Source organism: Macaca thibetana, chromosome 8 (assembly GCF_024542745.1).
Source record: "Macaca thibetana thibetana isolate TM-01 chromosome 8, ASM2454274v1, whole genome shotgun sequence".
Classification (NCBI taxonomy): Eukaryota; Metazoa; Chordata; class Mammalia; order Primates; family Cercopithecidae; genus Macaca; species Macaca thibetana.
The window spans coordinates 35,744,394-35,765,479 of record NC_065585.1 but is presented as its reverse complement, the minus strand read 5'-3'; the positions used below and the strand labels follow the sequence as shown (position 1 = coordinate 35,765,479).

The 21,086-nt window shown below is 32.9% G+C and overlaps 2 protein-coding genes across 7 annotated transcripts in view; both read left to right on the top strand.

Moving 5' to 3' along the window:
• EBAG9 (estrogen receptor binding site associated antigen 9) overlaps positions 1-21,086 on the top strand; it is a 1,013,262-nt gene that overhangs the window by 917,622 nt on the left and 74,554 nt on the right. The gene's annotated exons all lie outside the window — the stretch shown is intronic.
• PKHD1L1 (PKHD1 like 1) overlaps positions 1-21,086 on the top strand; it is a 167,281-nt gene that overhangs the window by 105,650 nt on the left and 40,545 nt on the right. For all 6 annotated transcript variants that reach the window (XM_050801376.1, XM_050801375.1, XM_050801374.1 and 3 more), the window contains 12 exons: positions 2,474-2,625; positions 3,857-4,016; positions 4,580-4,751; positions 6,917-7,005; positions 7,383-7,531; positions 9,198-9,327; positions 10,756-10,874; positions 12,774-12,903; positions 14,383-14,556; positions 17,622-17,725; positions 18,639-18,768; positions 19,543-19,664. In XM_050801376.1, coding sequence (XP_050657333.1) covers positions 2,474-2,625; positions 3,857-4,016; positions 4,580-4,751; positions 6,917-7,005; positions 7,383-7,531; positions 9,198-9,327; positions 10,756-10,874; positions 12,774-12,903; positions 14,383-14,556; positions 17,622-17,725; positions 18,639-18,768; positions 19,543-19,664 — 1,631 coding nt within the window. The remainder of the gene's footprint in view (positions 1-2,473; positions 2,626-3,856; positions 4,017-4,579; positions 4,752-6,916; positions 7,006-7,382; positions 7,532-9,197; positions 9,328-10,755; positions 10,875-12,773; positions 12,904-14,382; positions 14,557-17,621; positions 17,726-18,638; positions 18,769-19,542; positions 19,665-21,086) is intronic.

Genomic DNA, 21,086 nt, shown 5'->3' with positions numbered 1-21,086 from the left:
TTATACCAGATGGCAAATTAACTTGAGACGCTAACTCTTAATGATCCTATTTTTAGAAAATAAAAACTTCAAAGAGTTTATATTTCAGTCCAAGACACTTAAAACAGACATACTTGAAACGAGTGCAGCTTAAAAAATTAGGAAAAACACAACTTACAAAAATGGAAATTTGTTTCACTTAAAAACTGAATTATTAAGAAATGTCAGGTTAAAATGCAATCCCAAGCATCAGAAAACTTCACTGGAGGCTGGGTGCAGTGGCTCATGCCTGTAATACTAGCACTTTGGGAGGCCAGGGTAGGCAGATTACTTGAGGTCAGGAGTTTGAAACTAGCCTGGCCAACATGGTGAAACCCTGTCTCTACTAAAAATACCAGAAAAATTAGCCAGGTGTAGTGGCGCATGCCTATAATCCCAGCTACTCGGGAGGCTGAGGCAGGAGAATTGCTTGAATCCAGGAGGTGGAGGTTGCAGTGAGCCGAGATCATACCACTGGACTTTAGCCTGGGTGACAGATCAAGACTCCATTTCAAGAAAAAAAAAAAAAAAGAAAGAAAGAAAAAAGAAAGAAAACATCAGTGGAATTTAGTTCTGCAAATCCAAGAGCAAATTCTAGAGATTTTGGATGATTTTAATCAGCTCTTCTATGTTAACCATTCACAACAGACTATCTCAAAATTCAATAGCTTAAGCCTACAATCGTTTATTCTTAGATGTCCAGAGGCTAGGTTGATTGATCTAGGCTGGGCTCTACTGGGAGGCTCTGCTTCAGTATGAGACTTTGCTTCTTGCCAAGGGCTGAGCTCAGGTAACTCCACATGTACTCGTTCCAGGTGTCAGGCAAAGGGAGAGCAGTTACCTGGGGGAGGCTCTTCTCTTTGTGAAGATAGAGGCTCAAGAAGTCAAGCCTCACTGAGCAAGCACTTTTCAAGCATTTGCTAGTGTCAGTTCCACTAATGTCCCATTGGCCAAGATCAACGAAGCAGGGAAGTCTACTTTGCCCTCAAGGAGAAGAGAGGAGTGGATATTTGTTGAACAATAATCCATTGGATTATTGCTGGACAATAATCCAATAATTATGACTAATCCAACTATAGTCATAGTTCTTTTCATACTTTTCAGGATTTTTTGGTAGTGAAAGTTTTTGGTGCCTCTGCTCGTGAATCTTTTAAAATTAATACTAACTCATAAAGCATAGAAATTCATGAATTTGTTCTCTCACGACATTGGAATTTTGTTTGGCTTTACTTTGAAAAGTAAATGAATGACAGATTATTTTATAATCTTGCTTCTAGCTTCTTCCTCCTAAATTTTTTTTTTTTTTTTTTTTTTTTTTGAAACGGAGTCTCTCTCTGTCGCCCAGGCTGGAGTGCAGTGGCCGGATCTCAGCTCACTGCAAGCTCCGCCTCCCGGGTTTACGCCATTCTCCTGCCTCAGCCTCCAGAGCAGCTGGGATTACAGGCGCCCGCCACCTCGCCCGGCTAGTTTTTTGTATTTTTTAGTAGAGACGGGGTTTCACCGTGTTAGCCAGGATGGTCTTGATCTCCTGACCTCGTGATCCACCCGTCTCGGCCTCCCAAAGTGCTGGGATTACAGGCTTGAGCCACCGCGCCCGGCCACCTCCTAAATTTTTAAAATAAGAGGTTGTTAATTTAATAACAATCCAATCTGAGATGAAAAGTAAAGGAAGGGGAAAAAAATAGGGGCAATGAATGAAAGACCTTTCCTTTGTATTGTAAGAGAACTTTTAAAATGTTCTATTAAAGTTATCAGGCACTCTCTTGTGACCAAAGCATTACTAAATTATACAGTTTTTCCCATAACAGGTAGTTCAGGTTCAAAGTTCGTATTCGTAAAATGTATGTATCTTCATCAGTGTTAAGTTATAGGTCTAGTTATAGCCTTGTTCTTTAAGAACTCTAAATCAAAACTCCATTAAACTCAAACAAAACTATTTACTACTAAAAATTAATATGTGTTGTACAGATTTTAATTAGCTCAACAGATATAGGAAACTAATAAAGAGTCAGAGCTTATGTTTTTATATATTCTACATCAAGGATTCTGAATAAGTTCTTAAATAAAAAAATGAAATTATGTTTAGATCAATGATCTTTAAATAATTATATTAATATATTTAGGCACTTTCGTTTTAGCAGTTGTAATTTCACAAGGTTTCAAGTATATCTTTCCCTAAGGAATAGAGGCTCCATCTCAATTCAAAATTCCAAGTTTGAAAGCATTTTACTTTCCAGTTGAATGTAATATTAATCATTTCAGTTCTTCAGTTAAATGAAGACATTTAGAACATAAGTAATGAAATGCTATATTAATCTTTTTAAAGACTTTCATAGACTAAACCAATATTTGCTAAACCAACTAAACTAAACCAACATTTGCACTTGTTTATAAAAGGAGGAGTTTATTAGAGGTAGAGATTACTATTATTTGCGTGTTCTATGTTCTCCTATAGGCACAAGCATTATTCCATTTCAGAAGAAACGACTGACTCACATGTCTGGGTGGATGGCTCTGATTCCAAATGCAAAACACATTAACTGGTATTTTAAAGGTGTGGATCACATAACCAACATTTCATATACATCAACATTCTATGGATTTAAGGTAAAAATATTTATCTTCTAATGATTATAATTGCGTATTACCCAAACACAGCCTACATCCTCATACTTACTCACACACATTGTCAGGCCAGAGGGACCTTTTATCACAAATTGACCTGTTGAAATCCTGCACATTCTTCACGAACCCTTCTGAATCTAAGAAGTAAGCAAAAAAAAAAAATTCATTTGAGAATCAGAAGTAAGCAATCTTTCTGCCACATTGCTGTAGTACTAAGCTTATTCCTCTGTCATTATTACCATGATAATAACTTACCTTTACTGAGTGTTTATGATATCTCAGGGATCAGCAGTTAAGAACTTTATTTTTTATATCATGAAATAGATCAACCATACCTGAGGTCAAGTGTTAGAGACCAGCCTGACCAACATGGTGAAACCTTGTCTCTATTAAAAATACCAAAAAAAAAAAAAAAATAGCCAGGTGTGGTGATGGGCACCTGTAGTCCCAGCTACTTGTGGAGACTGGGGCAAGAGAATCGCTTGAACCCAGGAGGCAGAGGTTTCAGTAAACCAAGATCACCCTACTGTACTCCAGCCTGGGCAATAGAGGGAGATTCCATCTCAAAAAAAAAAAAAAAAAAAAAAAAAAAAGCCACTACCTAACTCTATCTAAATCTAACATTCTGTGAATATTTACTTTCTAATTTATATTAAAAAAAGGTAGATGAAGTGGAAGCCCTCTGTATTATTTACTGTCATCTCATTTCCTATTCTCCACCTCTAATGGTAGCCAGTATCCTGAATTGGATGTTTTCCATCTTATACATGTTCTTCCACTTATACTACACATTTGTGCAGCATTGTTTTAAATATTTTTAAACATTATAGAAATAAAATATTGTCTACAATTGTATCTGTCAATTTTTTAAATAAAATATTTTCTAAATGTATGCATACATACATACATCACATATATATGTGTGTATGCATATATATACACTATACATGTGTATAGTTAATGTATATGTGTATATATATACATACACACAGGAGAGAGAGATCCTTTCATTGCCTTAGTGACAGAACTAGCATTATTGTCATAGACATGTAAAATGTTAATAAACAAAATAGAAATTCAAGACAAAAAACAAACTAAAGCCAAAACTTTTAAATCTTAACATAATATAGGGGCTAACTATATATCATTAAAATTAATGTGTCATATGAAGAATATTAACATACAAGTGACATTTTTCTACAAACTTTTATAGGAAGAAGACTATGTAATTATATCACATAACTTCACTCAAAATCCTGATATGTTTAATATTATTGATATGAGGAATGGTTCCTCAAATCCATTGAATTGGAATACTAGCAAGAATGGAGACTGGCACCTTGAAGCAAACACTAGTACTCTATATTATTTGGGTATGTGTCATTAGGCAGAAGTGATATTTTATCTGATGCTTTGTCTAAAGGATGAGAAAAATTGCTTAATAAGCAAATGTGTTATACAGTGCTTAATATATGTAAGATTCAATAAATGTTTGCTGAATGGAAAAACTGGAGAAAAAAATTATTCTTGAAAAGGATTTGAGTTGAATTAAGAACTTTCATTTTATGTTGAAGGTGACACCAGCATGCTTACACATTGACAGTTTTATTTCATAGACTTAGAGAGAATGAATACAATGGAAGCTGGTATATATTTTGTTTCCATTTTTATTATTTAATTATTTGGAAAATTAAAATATGTAAGAATAAATTTTAGTTAAATTCTAAAACATTCATTTTCATCAAAATATTTGACTATGTATGTCTTTATAATATGTACATCATCAGAATTTCTCCACATCTCTTCCATACATATGAATTATAATTCAAGTTACTACCTAAAGAACATTTTCCAAAATGCCATAATTTTGTTTACATTCAAGTACTTTGGTCACTATGTTCATTTAACCCATTTTTACTTTTTACTTCACTTTCAGTGTCAGGAAGAAATGACCTTCATCAGAGTCAGCCCATTTCTGGGAATCTGGACCCTGATGTGAAAGACGTTGTTATTAATTTCCAAGCTTACTGTTGTATTCTCCAGGATTGCTTTCCTGTACATCCCCCATCAAGAAAACCAATTCCCAAGAAGCGACCAGCCACGTATAAGTATATAGGCCTTTTGTAGTTGATACCCTCCAATATCTCTTAACATAATCCTTTTCACATGTCACTCCTGGGTGAAACAATAATGCTTTACTTCTGCACAATGTCTTGTAGGTTACAAAGTACTTTCACACTCATTGCTTTGCTTGAGCCTTACAAAAACCTTCATAAGAAAATGAAAAAGTCTTACAAAAATTACGTGTGAAAGTTACTGGTAACCTCACAGTTGCAGAATGTTAGATTTAGATTATTAGACCTGGCCCAATTCCCTTATTATATAGATGAGAAAGCTGACACCCAGTGAACATAGGTGCATTACCTGAGATCACAGAGCTCACTGATGCATATCCAGTACAGCACCAGAAACTAAGTCTCCTTGAGAATCCAATGCTTTCTTAGCAGGTGCTGTCTCTAGAATAACCACCGTGGTCAAATTTCATAATAGAACTTAGTTAATTTTCTTTCAAATATATTTTAATTCTTCTAGTTAAAAACAATATTTCTATCTTTGTAACTTATGTAGCTCTTTACCTTTATTTCTCATGTGAAGCATCACTTTCTACCTTGTATTAGAGTAATTACTGGACATGATGGTACTAGTACATTCAGTATTAGTCTTTAAGACCCTGAAAGGCATCATCCTGATTTGATGTATATTTGCATCCCTTATGGACAATACTACTGATAAAAAATCATGATGATGCTAAAAGCTAACATTTAGTGAGCACTGAATAGCCCACTACTGTGTAACAAGTACAACTCAATGATAATTATTAGATGAATTACATTTCAAAATAAATAGATACTGTAGCAGTTATTGTACAAAAGAACAAAAATTGAATTTGTTTATATATTCATTAAACCACTAAAAAAAATTACTGAGTATCCACTATGTGCCAGGCATTTTTGATTCAATTATAAACAACATAGATGTGATCTCTGATCTCATTATACTCATATTCAATCCAAAGAGATGACAAAACAAGCAAATAAACAAACAAAAAGGTAAACAGAAGATAAAGTATGTAAGTGTGAGTTGCAATAAATGTTATAAAAAGAATGGATATGGGGCTTGGACAGAGAGCAATATGGCAGGGACAGCCTTTGGGTGGGGTGGTTAGGAACACCCTTAAGGAGGGGTTATTCCAACTGCAACCCAAAGGATGAAGAAGAGCTTGCTGAGTGAAGGGTGGGAGAGACCTAGGGAGCAACTTGTGCAGGTGCCCTGACATAGAAAGGGTGTGGCATGTCCAAGAATGGAGAGAGAATCATCAAGGCCCTTATGCATTCTAAGGTAGATATAATTATTAAATATTTAATTAACATTTATTATGACTACTATAACAGATTTAGATTGCTCTAGGCCAGAATGTGATAAAGGTAAATTATGATAAACTATGTATATATGCCATGGTATAGTTTTTCTTTCTTCCCACAGTATGAATTTTCCCTACTGGAAATAGTTATAATTGGATTGATTAATTTGTATTATTCAACTAGCTATGAATAATATAAAACAAAACAGTATCTTGACCCAGAAGTGCTACCTCAGGATTAAAACAGAAGGCTCAAGCTATATAACTTAATGCTTACTTTAAGTGGGCTTTGTTGATCGTACAATGAGAAATAAGAAGAAGGGGAATACATAACATGATTATTGATAGTGAGTGATGGTATGGATAAGAATGAAAGGCTATGATTGTGAATGTTTTCCAGTGGGAAAATATCACCAATTTTATAATAATATCCTTCAAAAAATTTGAATTAAAAGGTATTTTCTAGAAGGAATAGTGGTGAAAACTGAAGGCTGTCTGTCCTCCCATGCACTTTACAAAATTATTTCAATTTAATCTAGCCTTCACTTTGGATACAGATCTGCCACCCCCATCCCAGGCCAGGGGCTTAATGGCGTTGGTGCATCCCTGTCAATTCAGAGACCATTCTTCTACACCTTTTTTCACAGAATCTAGCGAACGATATCCTCTACCCCCACTCCCCATGAAATAGCCCATGTGTCAAAGGTCTTTAAAAGGACAAAGCATGCATTTCTTTTTTCTTCTCCACCATGTAAAATCTTATGGGGAAATGGAATGGTTTACATTTTAGACAAAATTAGGGCATATCACAACAAGTCGTAATTCACAGAAGTATTTCTCTTCTCTTTTCAGTTTATGGTCAAATGATTCTTTTTGGCAATCATCACAAGAAAATAATTATACTGTACCTCACCCAGGGGCAAATGTGATTATACCTGAAGGTAAATACATAAACACAAAAGAATAAACTGTTTGTTTTATGTAATATTAACACTATGGCAAGGTAGATGTCACAGTTAGGTTTCCACTTTTATCAGCACACTTTGGTGAAAGAGCAAGTGTGAAGAAGTGGACTCTATTAATGCATCCCGGATACTAAACCTAGCCTTCTGGGGTTTCTGTGGATTTAAACCTGACCATTAATTAACAAGAGTAGAATTTCTGGGAGAGAGAGGAATCAGGTATTATATGAAAAGACATTTAATAAACTTACTCAAAACCAGGACTCACTGATAAGCTTGTCAATGTTTTGCTATAGGTTGTAGTTTATGGACATTTCCATGGACTATGTTATATTTCTTAAAGTATTGTTTTATAGGAACATGGATTGTAGCTGACATAGATATGCCATCAATGGAAAGACTCATTATTTGGGGGGTTCTAGAACTGGAAGATAAATATAATGTAGGAGCTGCAGAATCTTCTTACAGAGAAGTTGTTTTGAATGCTACCTACATATCACTGCAGGTAAGAATGAGGGCCTTATAGTTTATATCTTTATTAATCTAATTCTAAGATGTATATTTACTCAAATAATAAGAAGGAAGCATATTCAATTGGTGTGAATAAAAAGTACAACTGGCTCTAGCCCATTAAATGTGAGTCTCAGGTAAGTCCAGTATATTTCTGTTCTCCTTTAAATTACGAACTAAACATTTCTTAGGAGTAGTTATTATGGGATTCTTAAGTTTGCAGTTAGCCCAGTTTCAATTCTGCATAGAATATCTGTGTCATTATGAGGTCAGGCTAAACCAACAGCTTGTTCCAACAAAGAGTCCTAGGAGTTCCGAAAAAATTAAAAGAATTTAAGCCTTTTGTTTTTTAAAGAAAACAAACAGTACTAAAAAAAAACCCAAAGAGATATAAATGGAATTATGAAAGCAAGAGAAAATAAATCAAAATGTTACAGTTATTCAGAACAATCCCCACATTCCTTGTAAACCCCGGATGGTCTTGAACCTGTACCAGCTTAATCAGCTCGATTGTTCTGTCAGTCTTGTAATATTGTTTATGAAAAAGAATAGCTTAGCCAAAAAGCTATTAAGCATCATTAAAATAATAAGTAGTTAGAATTATTATTATTTCTTTGAGAGAAGGAATAAAGTCCAGAAACTTGGTTATTAATATTTTTAAAGTGCATCATATTTTGATTAGATGAATGGCTTTAAGGTAAATTAAAGTTACAACTGATCTTTACCTCATTGTTTTTTAGTTGGGTAACCATGGGTAAGTTATTTGACCTCTTTCATCATTAGTTTTCTCACCTGTGAAATAACGATAATAATACTAATTCATGATTTTGGTGTAAAGAAAGGTTAAATGATATAATATATGTGAAGCCTTACACATTATGCGTGTTGGAAATAGCAAGCATTTAATGATAGCTGTTAGTATTAACAATGACGACTCATAAATGGCATAGCTTGGGTGTAAGCGTGAAGAGTATATCTTACGTATGGGATATTACGTTCAAATACATTATGGGGGCCGGGCGCGGTGGCTCAAGCCTGTAATCCCAGCACTTTGGGAGGCCGAGACGGGCGGATCACGAGGTCAGGAGATCGAGAGACGATCCCGGCTAACACGGTGAAACCCCGTCTCTACTAAAAAATACAAAAAAATAGCCGGGCGAGGTGGCGGGCGCCTGTAGTCCCAGCTACTCGGGAGGCTGAGGCAGGAGAATGGCGTAAACCCGGGAGGCGGAGCTTGCAGTGAGCTGAGATCCGGCCACTGCACTCCAGCCTGGGTGACAGAGCAAGACTCCGTCTCAAAAAAAAAAAAAAAAAAAAAAAAAAAAAAAAAAAAAAAAAAAAAAAAAAAAAAAAAAAAAAAAAAAAAACAAATACATTATGGTCTGTTCAAACACCACTAGTTTAAGTCTTATGAAATCTCAGTTTTAGGTCTGCTTCTGTCCATAAGTAGATATTGAATTTGACCTTTGAAAAATCATTTAAACTGCCTATCCAAAAGTGAAATTAAAGTCACTTCCAGTTATAATGCTGTTCTTTATATAACAAAACTCATTCCTTTTTACTAGGGGAGACTTCCAGTGACTTCTTAATTTCTTTTTTATGGGTGGATTTTTTTTTCCTGGTCAATTTTTAAGTATTAACAATTTTCTGCTTTATTTCAGGGAGGTAGATTAATCGGTGGCTGGGAAGATAACCCTTTTAAAGGAGACTTAAAGATTGTTCTGAGAGGAAATCATACTACCCCAGACTGGGCTCTTCCAGAAGGACCAAATCAAGGGGCAAAGGTCTTAGGTGTGTGTCTACAGATACCAGAAGTGTCACATCTGTTTTGAGAATCTACTTTAAAATATATGGCACTAAAGTACCTATTAGTTCACAATGATAAATACTTTATCATAATAAGTACTTCTGATATAAAAGTGTCAGAAGCTTTTACAGAAATTTATTTTTATTTACAAAGGGTTATAGAAGTGGCAGAGATTTTTAGAATTAAATCACATCACATTTCACCAGGTAGAAACAGATATAAATGTGCATATTTTAAACCAAAATGTAATTTATTACAAAACTAATATTAACAAATCTCTGTGTGTGTATATTATTTTTCCAATCTGGTTTTCTTCATACAGTTTTCTTTATGTAAGCAAAACTATGTTTCACATTTTTTCACTTTAAAAGGTAACTTTCCTACACATTATTCCATTTATAGTATTAATAAATAATCTGTGGATCAGTTGACTCTGCAATCAATTACCCAATCACAGCTATTGCTGAGATTTAATTTCCCAGTTGCATTGGTGTACTGTGGATATTCTTATTTGAGCTCGGAAAGCAAATGGCTTGAAAGAGTTTAACCTGGTCACAATTAAGAACTGTTTATATGAATGGTACTGCATATTTATTTAGGAGACACATATAAGCATGTGCTACCATTGTTTTACTGTACGATTTCTAAAACTGACACCAAGTAAATAAGGGGCTAAAAATTGCTTGAGATTGAATTAGCTCACCATTCACAAATGTCCTGAAGCAGACAAATTCAATCTTTAAAAAAATTACATGTTTTAATTTCAAAAGTAATATATTAAACAACATAGAACAATATCAAGAAAACATATCTGTAAAGAATATACATCTTTCTAATTCTCTTTTAAGGACACTAGCATTAGTTAAAATTTTTTGTGTGTCTTCCTATGTTTTTATCTAGGATGCCTATATTCATATTACATATACTGATTTGTGGTGATAGTATTGTTCCTTTCATAAAACATGGTCAAACTAAGTATATTATTATGCAATTTTCTTTTCTCAGTGAACATATTATGATAATCTTTCCTGATCAAAATGTACAGATAAAACTCTTTTTTATAGCCTATTATTCTACAGTATTAGTATATTAAACTTTATTCCATCCTTTTCCTTTTGATGTATATTTGGATTAATTCCAGTTTCCTCATGTTTCTAAATATTACTGTGGTAAGCATCTTCATTCATGTACTCTTGTATACTGGCTTTAATGTCTATGAGCCAGAGTTCCAGAAGTGGGTTAAAGGGTCAAAGTCTTCTTACATGGCTCCAAGCAGAGAGCACCAATTCATTCCTTTCATTCTAAAATGTTTAATCACATAATAAAATATATCAATGAACATTTTCATTTTATACTAGCACCTAACTCAGTACTGTGTGGTGAATAAATAGGAGTGTGCTTTTCTTCTTTAGGGGTGTTTGGTGAGCTAGATCTTCATGGAATTCCACGTTCAATATATAAAACTAAGCTCTCAGAAACTGCAGATGCAGGTTCTAACGTCCTGTCTCTGATGGATGCTGTGGATTGGCAGGTAAAGAAAATAATTATGTAATGGAACATGAATATATACAGTGGGTCAGCTGAAAAAATGTCTGTTCTACTCTCATGGGCATTCATTTTATCATGTATTTAGCCAGATGAAAAATGGGTATTTTGCAATAAGCTTGCAAAAATTGACCTGATAGGAGGCATTTAAAAATTGTGGCTTCAATGGTCCTTTAAAATAAATAGAGAACATTATGTCTGTGTGCATATATACATATGTATGTATATTGTATTTATATATATTTCATGACTATATATTATGTATATACATTTTATGACATATATGACTGTAGATTAGTCATATAATATATGACTTATATATTATGTATATAGAAGCTAATATATAATATATAAGTCATAAAAATGCATATAAATTAGTCATATTTTATATTAATATGTCATATAAGAAAAATATGAATATTTTTGGATAAAATTAAAATGACTATTAGTCATTGAAATGTATATATAATATATTAGTCATATTTTATAGTAATGTATATTAGTCATAAAAGAAGAATATGAACATTTTTGGATAAAATTATTTATTATAAATTCTTACAAAACAGAAAATGGAATTATTTAAAATATATTTTATTATCTTGGTTACCTCTTCACTTCTAATTTATGATTTTACATGTTAAGAATTTGAAAAGAAAACAAATTCTGACACCCAATGATATCCATATACTGCCTGTGTTAAATGAGATCTTTTAATAAAGTATAAATGGTAGCAATTCTCATCTCTACTGTGCTCATAAACCATGCACAAGCCATAGAGTCCACATGTTTTAAAATACAGTTTTTAATGCCAAAAAGTTAGAGAAATGAATGGATTTCATCTCCAAGCTCTCAGATCTCAGCCAGTTTCTTTCTGGTGAGAACAAGCTTTAGACTCACAGAACAAAGGGAGCCTTAGTTTGAGCAAATCAATGCAAATCATCAAAACATTTGGGTTTGCTCTCTTAGTGTAGTTTATAATGGGTAAATAGAAAGAGGGTTTATTGAGAAGTATTATGATCTATTTGCAATATGTTTTTATTTGCGATAGTTCTGGTGTGATTACTTTTTAAAGAGAATAATTAAGTGATTTTGATATCCTTATTATTTATCCAATTAATACTGTCTGCAAATTTTGTATCAAAGTAATATTTAACCAAGTGTCACACGTTTTTCTAGGCATTCGGGATTTAGTGGTGAAGAAATTTGTCCAAGCTATAACAGAACTTCCTTTGGAGTGGGAGAGTCAGATACTAAATGAACAAATAAATATCTATTAATTTCAGATAATGTGCATGATGAAGGAAATAAAACAAGTAGTGTGATAGAGACTGCTATGGCAAAGAGTAGCAGATAACATTGAATATTCCAGAGACGGTCTTTGTCAAGGGTACATCTGAGAAGAGATTTGGATGATAAGGAGGAGCTCAATATACAAAGTTCTAGGACTTAGCCTTGCCCTTTAACTTTTCTCAGGCTTTTCTGCCTTTCAGAAATAACAAGTGAGAGTTAATTGTACTAAACAAACAAACAAAAAACTAGGGAAAAAAATTCAACTCTTAATAATATTGTCCTGATCAGTTCTTAATAAAAATGTGAGTATGTTTGCTTTGATGTCTTTACTTTTTTAGAAAGGTATATTGCTGTGATTTTACTAAACGGCTGAGTTAAAGTTAAGAAAATGCTCAGATAATTCAAAATTTATAATTCTTAATATCAAACACAAGCATATATATTTTAGAGACTTTAATGTACTGTTTATTCTTTCTGATAATACCGTAATTGCCAATGAGATATAAATTAAATTTGAATTATTTAATAATGATATCAAGAAATATAAACCTATTTTTAAAATTGTTCTCAAATTTGGCACTTGAATTTTTCTAAGGAGGGAGAAGAGATTGTGATAACAACCACAAGCTATGATTTCCACCAGACAGAAACAAGAAGTATCGTTAAAATCCTGCATGATCATAAAATTCTCATTCTTAATGATAGCCTTTCCTATACTCACTTGGGTAAGTGGATGCTTTTTAATCAAATAGATATATAATTGTATTGAAAGATTCACATTTTCTCTGTAATTATAATTCTTTGATAAAACATGTCACAAATATGTTAAAGGAGCATTTTATTCAGATTGGCAATGATACCCAGTGAGCGCTGCTCTTTCTCTGTTGGTTACCGATAGTCCCCGCTATGTGCTTTCATTCATTCAGCAAATATTCAGCAAAGACCTAGTGTATGACATTTTATAGGGTAAGGTTCAACACTTTCTGTTTAAAGCAAGCTTCTAGGTGATTCTTGTTCACACTGAAATTTGAGAATCCTTTATCCAAAAGCCTTGTTGTCCTAAACTGTTTCATGGATATAGTCTTTAGTGGTAAATGCATTTAGACAAGTAACAATGGAAAGATAAAACTATAATTGTTGAGGAAAGAAGGAATAAGCATGATCTGAAGATGAGTTTTCCACTTACAGGAGCAGGGCCTTCCCAGCACTCCAGCCTTTCCCCATTTGGCATGGTACCTTCATCCAAATCTCAGGAAGTGGGAGCAGACAGTAGTGTAAAGTTAGAAAATCCTTTCAGATGCCCCTGATGCTCACATGAACTCCAGATGCAAGACAGCATGATAGACTAGCAGACGTTTGACTTGCATGAAAAAGAAACTGAAAAGAACTTCTTAAAGCAGTACTTTGATAGAAGTGCATGTGTCTATAATTCTGTATCATATATTTTCTTTAAATCTAAAGAAAAGTTTTATTTGAAAAATGTTTCATTGTAATTAGTTGTAAAACAGTTGGTTTTTGAAGTTTGACATTATAGATTCTTTCATTTAAAATATCAAGCATTATTCTCTGTTTGAAATGCACCTGCTTGTCTTAAAGTTTTGAATAACATTTTGTAAAATGTGGCATGTAATCTAGGTTATGTTTTGCAAATTGTTAAGATGTAAATGTACAGATGGTATTGGATATGCTACTACCTATTGATAAAGAATCTTGTGGTTGATATAAAATATGCCACAGAGAAAGTGGAACAAACCAAGGTTTAGGTGGCGGGAGTGTTAATTGCCATGCGTTGTTGATTCTCCTCCTAGCTTTGGACAAATTCTTTTACTTCTCTATATTTCCTCATCTATTAAAATTACAATACACTTCTCAATTTGCCATACAACAGGGTTTTCATGTGTAATTTGAAGTGATTATATACTACCTTCAAGATTTGTTAAGTAGTAACTTTATACTTGCTGCTGATAATAATAATTTTGATGTAAATAGAGGAAATATTTTTGGTTATATTTCATTTTATAAATATGAATATCATAATATCAGACTGCCATCTATATATGTTTAAACATGTAAATATAATAATTCATGCATTCATGTTGAATTTTGGCTTATTAGAAAGCTGTTTAGCATATGAACTGCAAAGGAACTAGTAAAGACAGATATTTCTCAGCACTGGCAATAATCTAGCTGCCTTTACGCTGCAGCTGAAAAATACCTTGTCCCTGGAACTGGTGAGAGCTACATGTTAGCAGCTGATGTTGGGATACTGAGTAGGAACATCAAAATAATTGGTGAAGATTACCCAGGTTGGTCCGAGGACTCTTTTGGAGCACGCATACTGGTTGGCTCATTCACTGAAAATATGATGACATTTAAAGGTTAGTATAAATTCAGTTTATTTTTCTAAATGAGCTATAACATGATCTCATCTATATTTAGTCAGCTCTTACATAATTCTCACTTTTTAAATAAGATTATGTGGGAAAATAAAACATAAAAAGTGATTATGTAGCCCAGGTGTTACCTTCCAAGTAAATTCTCTTAAATTACTGCTTTTACTTTTATCTTCACAGACAAAATGAATTATCAAATTAACAGTGACCTTCGGTAACAGCTAGACCAGTCTTTCACCTAACAGAGATAATTTTATAATAAGTACCGCAGATCATTTGTTGCTTTTGTTTTGGTTTAAGGAAAATTTCAAGCATACACCAAAAATAGAGAAAACAATATAATGAATCCCAGTGTACTAATCACCAGCTTCAACGATGATCAGCTTTGGCCAATCTTGTTTCACCTACACCTCCATCCACTTTCTACATGCTCCTGGATTGTATTGAAGCAACCACACATTATATCATCTAGAAGTATTTTAGTGTGTAACTGTAAGACATTGTAGAAAACATCAACAAATATCAGACCTAAAAATGTTAATTTCTTAATAATAATTTCTTATCAAATGATAGTTCAAATTTCCCCAGTATCCTCCTTCCTTTCCTCCTTCCCTTCCTCCCTCCCTCCCTTCCTCCCTTCCTCCATCCTTCCTTCCTTCCTTCCATCCATCCTCTTGTTTCAAATAAGGATCTAAATAAGATCCACATTTCAACTGGTTATGAATCTTAAATCTCTGATTCATTCCTCTCTCCTTGCATTTTATCTATAAAAGAAGTTGGTCCTCTAATTCTGTGGAGTTTCCAACATTCTGGAATTTAGTGATTGCATTCCTGAAATTTAACTTGTTCTCGTCTCCCTGTATTTCCTATGCCTAGGTGATCTAAAACTAGAGGCTTCAGGCTCAATTTTTAGGCAAGAATTATGCCAGACAGCGTGTCTCAGGCCTGTAATCCCAGCACTTTGGGAGGCCAAGGTGGGAGGACTGCTTGAGGCCAGGAGTTTGAAATCAGCCTAGGCAACGACCCAATTGCAAAAAAAAAAAAAAAAAAAAAAAAAAAAAAAAAGGAAAAGGTACAGTTGGTAGTGTATTTTTCCATCAGTAAATACATAATGTATGATTGTTTCTCTTCTTACAATGCTAATAGTTACTAATTAACATTGCCTAGATTCATTAAATCATTAAGATTTAAAATTTCCTCCTCATTTATAATGAAGAAAATCTCCTCTAAACAACCATTTGACTGCACTGAACAATACTTCGTATAGGAAATACAGGAAAAAATGCTTGATTTTTCCTCATATTGACTAGGTTTCAAAATAATATGTTTGTTCCCAAGCATCCTCCAAAGGTGACAGGGAGTTTTTGGTTTGTTGTTAGTATCATTATGTGCTCCTGGGTCAAAACATATTTGACCTGTTCAAATCCATTGTGATTGTTAATCTGATTAATACTCAGAATGCTCCATTATTGACTTTCAGAACCTTTTCATGTTGATGCCTGTCTTCTTGACATGAGTTAATTTTCTAAGCCTCTTTACTTTCTGATACGGGAAGCACATACTGTAATTTTTTTCTAAGACTGGAACTCAATTGTTCCTCCAAGTAATTCTGGTTCTTTTTATTGGAAGATGTTATTTGGATCCCACAATCTGGGTACTAGGACTAGAGCATCCATTCTTGATTTGAACTGTTGCTGCAGGTACTCACTTGTTCAAAACACTGCCTATTTCATTTTGCAATGGATCTATTCTAGAAAATCTTTATATTGAGAAAACAGCAATCTCGCTACAGCCTCTACTTGTTGTTCATAATCTGCCAGAGGAAGTTTAACTGATGATGATGGTGCTGCTGCTGCTGCTAATGATGGTGATGGTAATGATGATCATGACACAAGATCACGGGCACTGTGCTAGGCATTAAACACGTACTATCTCATTTAATCCTCATAATGTTATGGCATAAATATTATCCCTCTTTTAAAGATGAAGAAACAGATGAATAAAGGGGTACAGTTGCTTTGATCTTGAATATTAATCTGTGTCTTTCTCACTTCAAATTCGGTGAAGAACCCTGACAGTCTTTCCTTGCTCCTATATATTGTTTTGTGATGTGAGTAAAGATAACATATCTGTGGCTTTTGTAAGCCCAGGTGGTTTATAGTAATCATGTCTTCTCTATCATTATCTCAATTTTTCATATCTTTTCAACCATGTATATAAGAATTGGCTCATGGATTTCAAGGTAGGCTTTCTCTTTTAGTACAAAATAACTCTTCTCCAACACATTCTATTAAGTATCATTTTTTGAACAAATAATATTCTCTTTGGTTATTTTCCAGCCATGAATTCCTGGGCCTCAGTTTTTTTTTTTAACTACATGATAGAGATATAAAAGTTCCTAACTCACAGGGTGCTTTGTGAGAATTAAACCCCATATTGTCTGTTATGCATTTAGTGCAGCACTTGACACAGAGCAATCTCTCATCGATTGTTATTGCTGTTATTAGTAGTCTGTAAAATTACCCTTTGTCACCTCGATGGTACTTATGATAAGCTGACCAGCAGATAATTGGCAACACATATTCTGAAAGAGATTATAAAAGATAATGCCCTTAAAAGCTCTTTATGGCATCAAAAGGGAAATGTAAGGTAAATTATATCTTATGCCTTATGCCATACATTCTTAATTCGAAAATATCACCCCCCACCCCAGGAGGAAAAACTTAGTTCTGGGGGTGGGGGCAAAAAACATAGGTATTACAATGGTTTGTGGTCCTCCAAAAGGCCACTGTACACTAACAGATATATGGTATATATGCGTTATTAAAATTTTGTGGGAGAGTGCAGGCTATTAAGAAAAAAAATGTTGAAAAGGGCTATTTGTGAGTACAATGAAAAGAGGTCTGAGAAATACTACTTCTTCTGGATTAAAGGAGCAAAGAATAACTAATGATTTTTTCATGAAAAATTTGAACTTTGTGTAGCTTTTCAAAAATGTTTTATTCCAACTGTTTTAAGAAAAACAAATTTTAAATCTTTCCCTACCTTAGGAAATGCAAGAATAAATAATGTGGAATTTTATCACAGTGGTCAAGAAGGCTTCAGGGATAGCACAGATCCAAGATATGCTGTAACGTTTCTTAACCTAGGACAGGTTTGTGCTTTATTTTTAATTTTGTGTATATTAAAAATATGTAAACTATTTTTATTTTCACGTGACTTCTAAATAGCCACATCTTATATTAGCTAAAATTATAATCTAATATAATAAAACTTTCTTGGCATTAACTTTTTAGACCTATATAAGTAGGATTTGATTCCATCCATATTGTGTACTTATTTAAGGCCAGTAAAAATCACAGGAAAAGTAGTATAGAGGGTGAAAAAATTGAAGATCTATAATAGTGGTTTATATATCCACTTTATTTTGCAATGACCAAAAACATTTTTCCAAATGGTTTCTATTAAACAAAGAGAGTATTGCTCAAACTTCTCAAATGAAATGCATGTCTGATCTATGCCTCCATCAACAGTGGGAAAATAAATATTCCTAGAGGGCTGGTGATTTAAGAAAAATGAGAGACAGGATATCTCTTAGTAGAAATAAATAAATAATCTTTTAGGTTTAAATTGAAACCCCAAACCTGTTCACTGAATGGTTCCTATAGACATTTGAATAGTAACTCCTTGCCTAAAGTATTTTTTGTAATTAAAAAAAAATCCCTGTCATCATGAACTATTCTTAAAAAAGTAATTTTTAGCACCTTAGCATTTTATAAGTGATAATAGGAATATAAATGCATAGAAAAGCACTTAAGAATTTTGAATCTGCATTTAAAGTAAGCATATATATTTAATATATCTAATAATAAATTCAGATACATGGAAATTTGCATATTTTATATATGGATATATTAAAGATTTATGGAGAAATCATCTTTAAGAGAAAGTGAATCGAGTATTGATGATTGATCAAGATTTACTGAAAATCATTTACTTCAATTTTTTTCTTTAAATATATTGTAATTTTATTTTTAAAATGTTCTCTGTATCCCAATGTTTTATAGATTCAAGAACACGGTTCATCCTATATTCGAGGCTGTGCTTTTCACCATGGCTTCTCTCCAGCAATTGGTGTATTTGGGACAGATGGATTGGACATAGATGACAACATAATTTACTTTACAGTGGGAGAAGGTAATATAATAATATTTTGGTCCAAATTACATGTCCTGTGGAGGCTTTCTTATCTGTAAACTCTAGAGCCATACTGCCCAATTGATCTTTCTGTGAGGATGGAAATGGTCTATATTTATGCTGTCTAATAATAGTAATTACTAAATCACATGTGTCTATTGAGCACTTGAATTATGGCTAGGAGCTGAATTGTGACTGAGGAAATGAACTTTCAATTTTAATGGTACATAATTTAATTGCACTTAATATACATTTAAATAGCCACATGTGGCTATGGCTATCATATTAGACACTATAGCCCTATAACATGGAAGAATTTTTACCAGACCACATTCTTATATGAGTTATCTAATCACTAATTATTTAAATGTAATACTCCTCACATATAAATCACAAATATTATTACAAATAAAGTTTATATACAACTTTAGACATATTATATTGATTTTTGTCAGTATAAAGTATAATAAACTTATTTAATTTATATAAAAGCTGTGGGTTTGTTAAATAAAATCTGAGATGGACCCTGTGAACCCACATATTTAACAAGCACCCCAGAAGATTCTAATTCAGGTAGTCTATTAAAGAGGGAGAGTTCATTATCAAAGAGTTCAGAGGAATCTTTCAAAAATCTAAGAGGATCATTTGTCAGGCTCAAAGTAGAAAAATAATTTTATGGAAAACCAAAAGACATTACTCATAATAGTCATTTCAAATTGACTTATGTATTTTGGGGATTTTCTTTCCTTTTTTTCTTTTTTTCTTTTTTAACAGGTATAAGAATATGGGGGAATGCCAACCAAGTCCGAGGGAATTTGATTGCACTTTCGGTTTGGCCAGGAACCTATCAGAACAGAAAAGATTTAAGTTCAACTCTCTGGCATGCAGCAATTGAGGTAATGAGAACAAACTTATAATTATACTAACTTATAATGATATCAGTGATTGAAAAAATATAATAAAATGAGCTAACTAAAGGAGTGAATGCACTTTTAAAAAGATGATGTAAGTTTCGGTAGCCATTGGTGTATTTTTTTCTGTTGATGTCTATTGGTTTAAATAGTTCTCTTACCTCCTTTCTTCTCCAACATTATTTCAAGTTCCAGTACAGGGCCTCTTTGCTGCTAGTACTTGACTGAGTGCTTTTGGCATATTACTACTTAATTCTGAATTTAGTTTCCTCCCTAAAAATGAAAATAGACAATGAAATCTCTAAAATCCTTTTCTCATCTAAAATGGTCATGATTCTACATGCAAGGTTATTATACTTATCTGATATTACTAATTGGAACCTTCTTGTTTCCCATGAAGTTTCTTCAATTACTGTAAGTGTTTGTTTAGATATAGAGTAAGATTACAAACAAGAAAAGAGAAAGTGGAGGAGATACCTTCCTCCTGCCTTTACCTATGACATAGAATCGAAAGAAATTAAAAATAGTTACCTTTGAAAGATGGGATAAGGATTGAGTTTTTTTGTGTGTGGTTTTTTTTTTTTTTTTTTTTTTTTTTTTTTTTTTTTTTTTTTTTTGCACAACTATTAATACCTTAAGGTAAAATCTGAAAACTGAAATTTGGTACACATTTATGAGGTAAAAAATAATCTCTTTTTATCTGTTTATACATATTAAATGTCAATTCCAAATCTTTAAGGTTAGCATGAGTGTTAGGTAATTATAGCAAATGTTATGTAAACTAGTCAATGTCTCCACTGAATCTTATGATCCACTGTCATTGCCTCAGTTGTCTTTTTTAAAATAAATTAATCAAATTGGTAACAAAACATAACTAAAAAGAGCCTGTAAAAAGAGCTTGCACCTGTAATCCTAGCTACTTGGGAGGTTAAGAGGATTGCTTAAGCTTAGGAGTTTGAGACCTACCTGGGCAACATAGCGAGACCCTGTCTCAAAAAATATATATACACACACATAATTTTATATGAATATATATTTATATTAAACATATATAAATATAATATATAAATATATATTTATCACTTTTTCAGTGATCACAAATTCCTGAACAAAGTATTAACATTCTTGTTACCTTGTTATAATACTGGAACTTGTTCTGTGCCTTGTAAATTTTAAACCACATTCAGTGGATTTTGTGACTGAAATAAGAAATAATCTCTTTAATGTAGTTTTTAAATGAAGTCCAGGCTATAGTACTTAATGATGGTTTTCCACCAAGAACCTAGTGTAATTTCAGTACATCACTTGTAATTAAGTTTGAATGGGGTAAATAATAAATTAAATTTTTCCTCCTGAAAATGTAGTCATAATTAAAGGTTTTCATAAGTATATTGTCATATAATTACT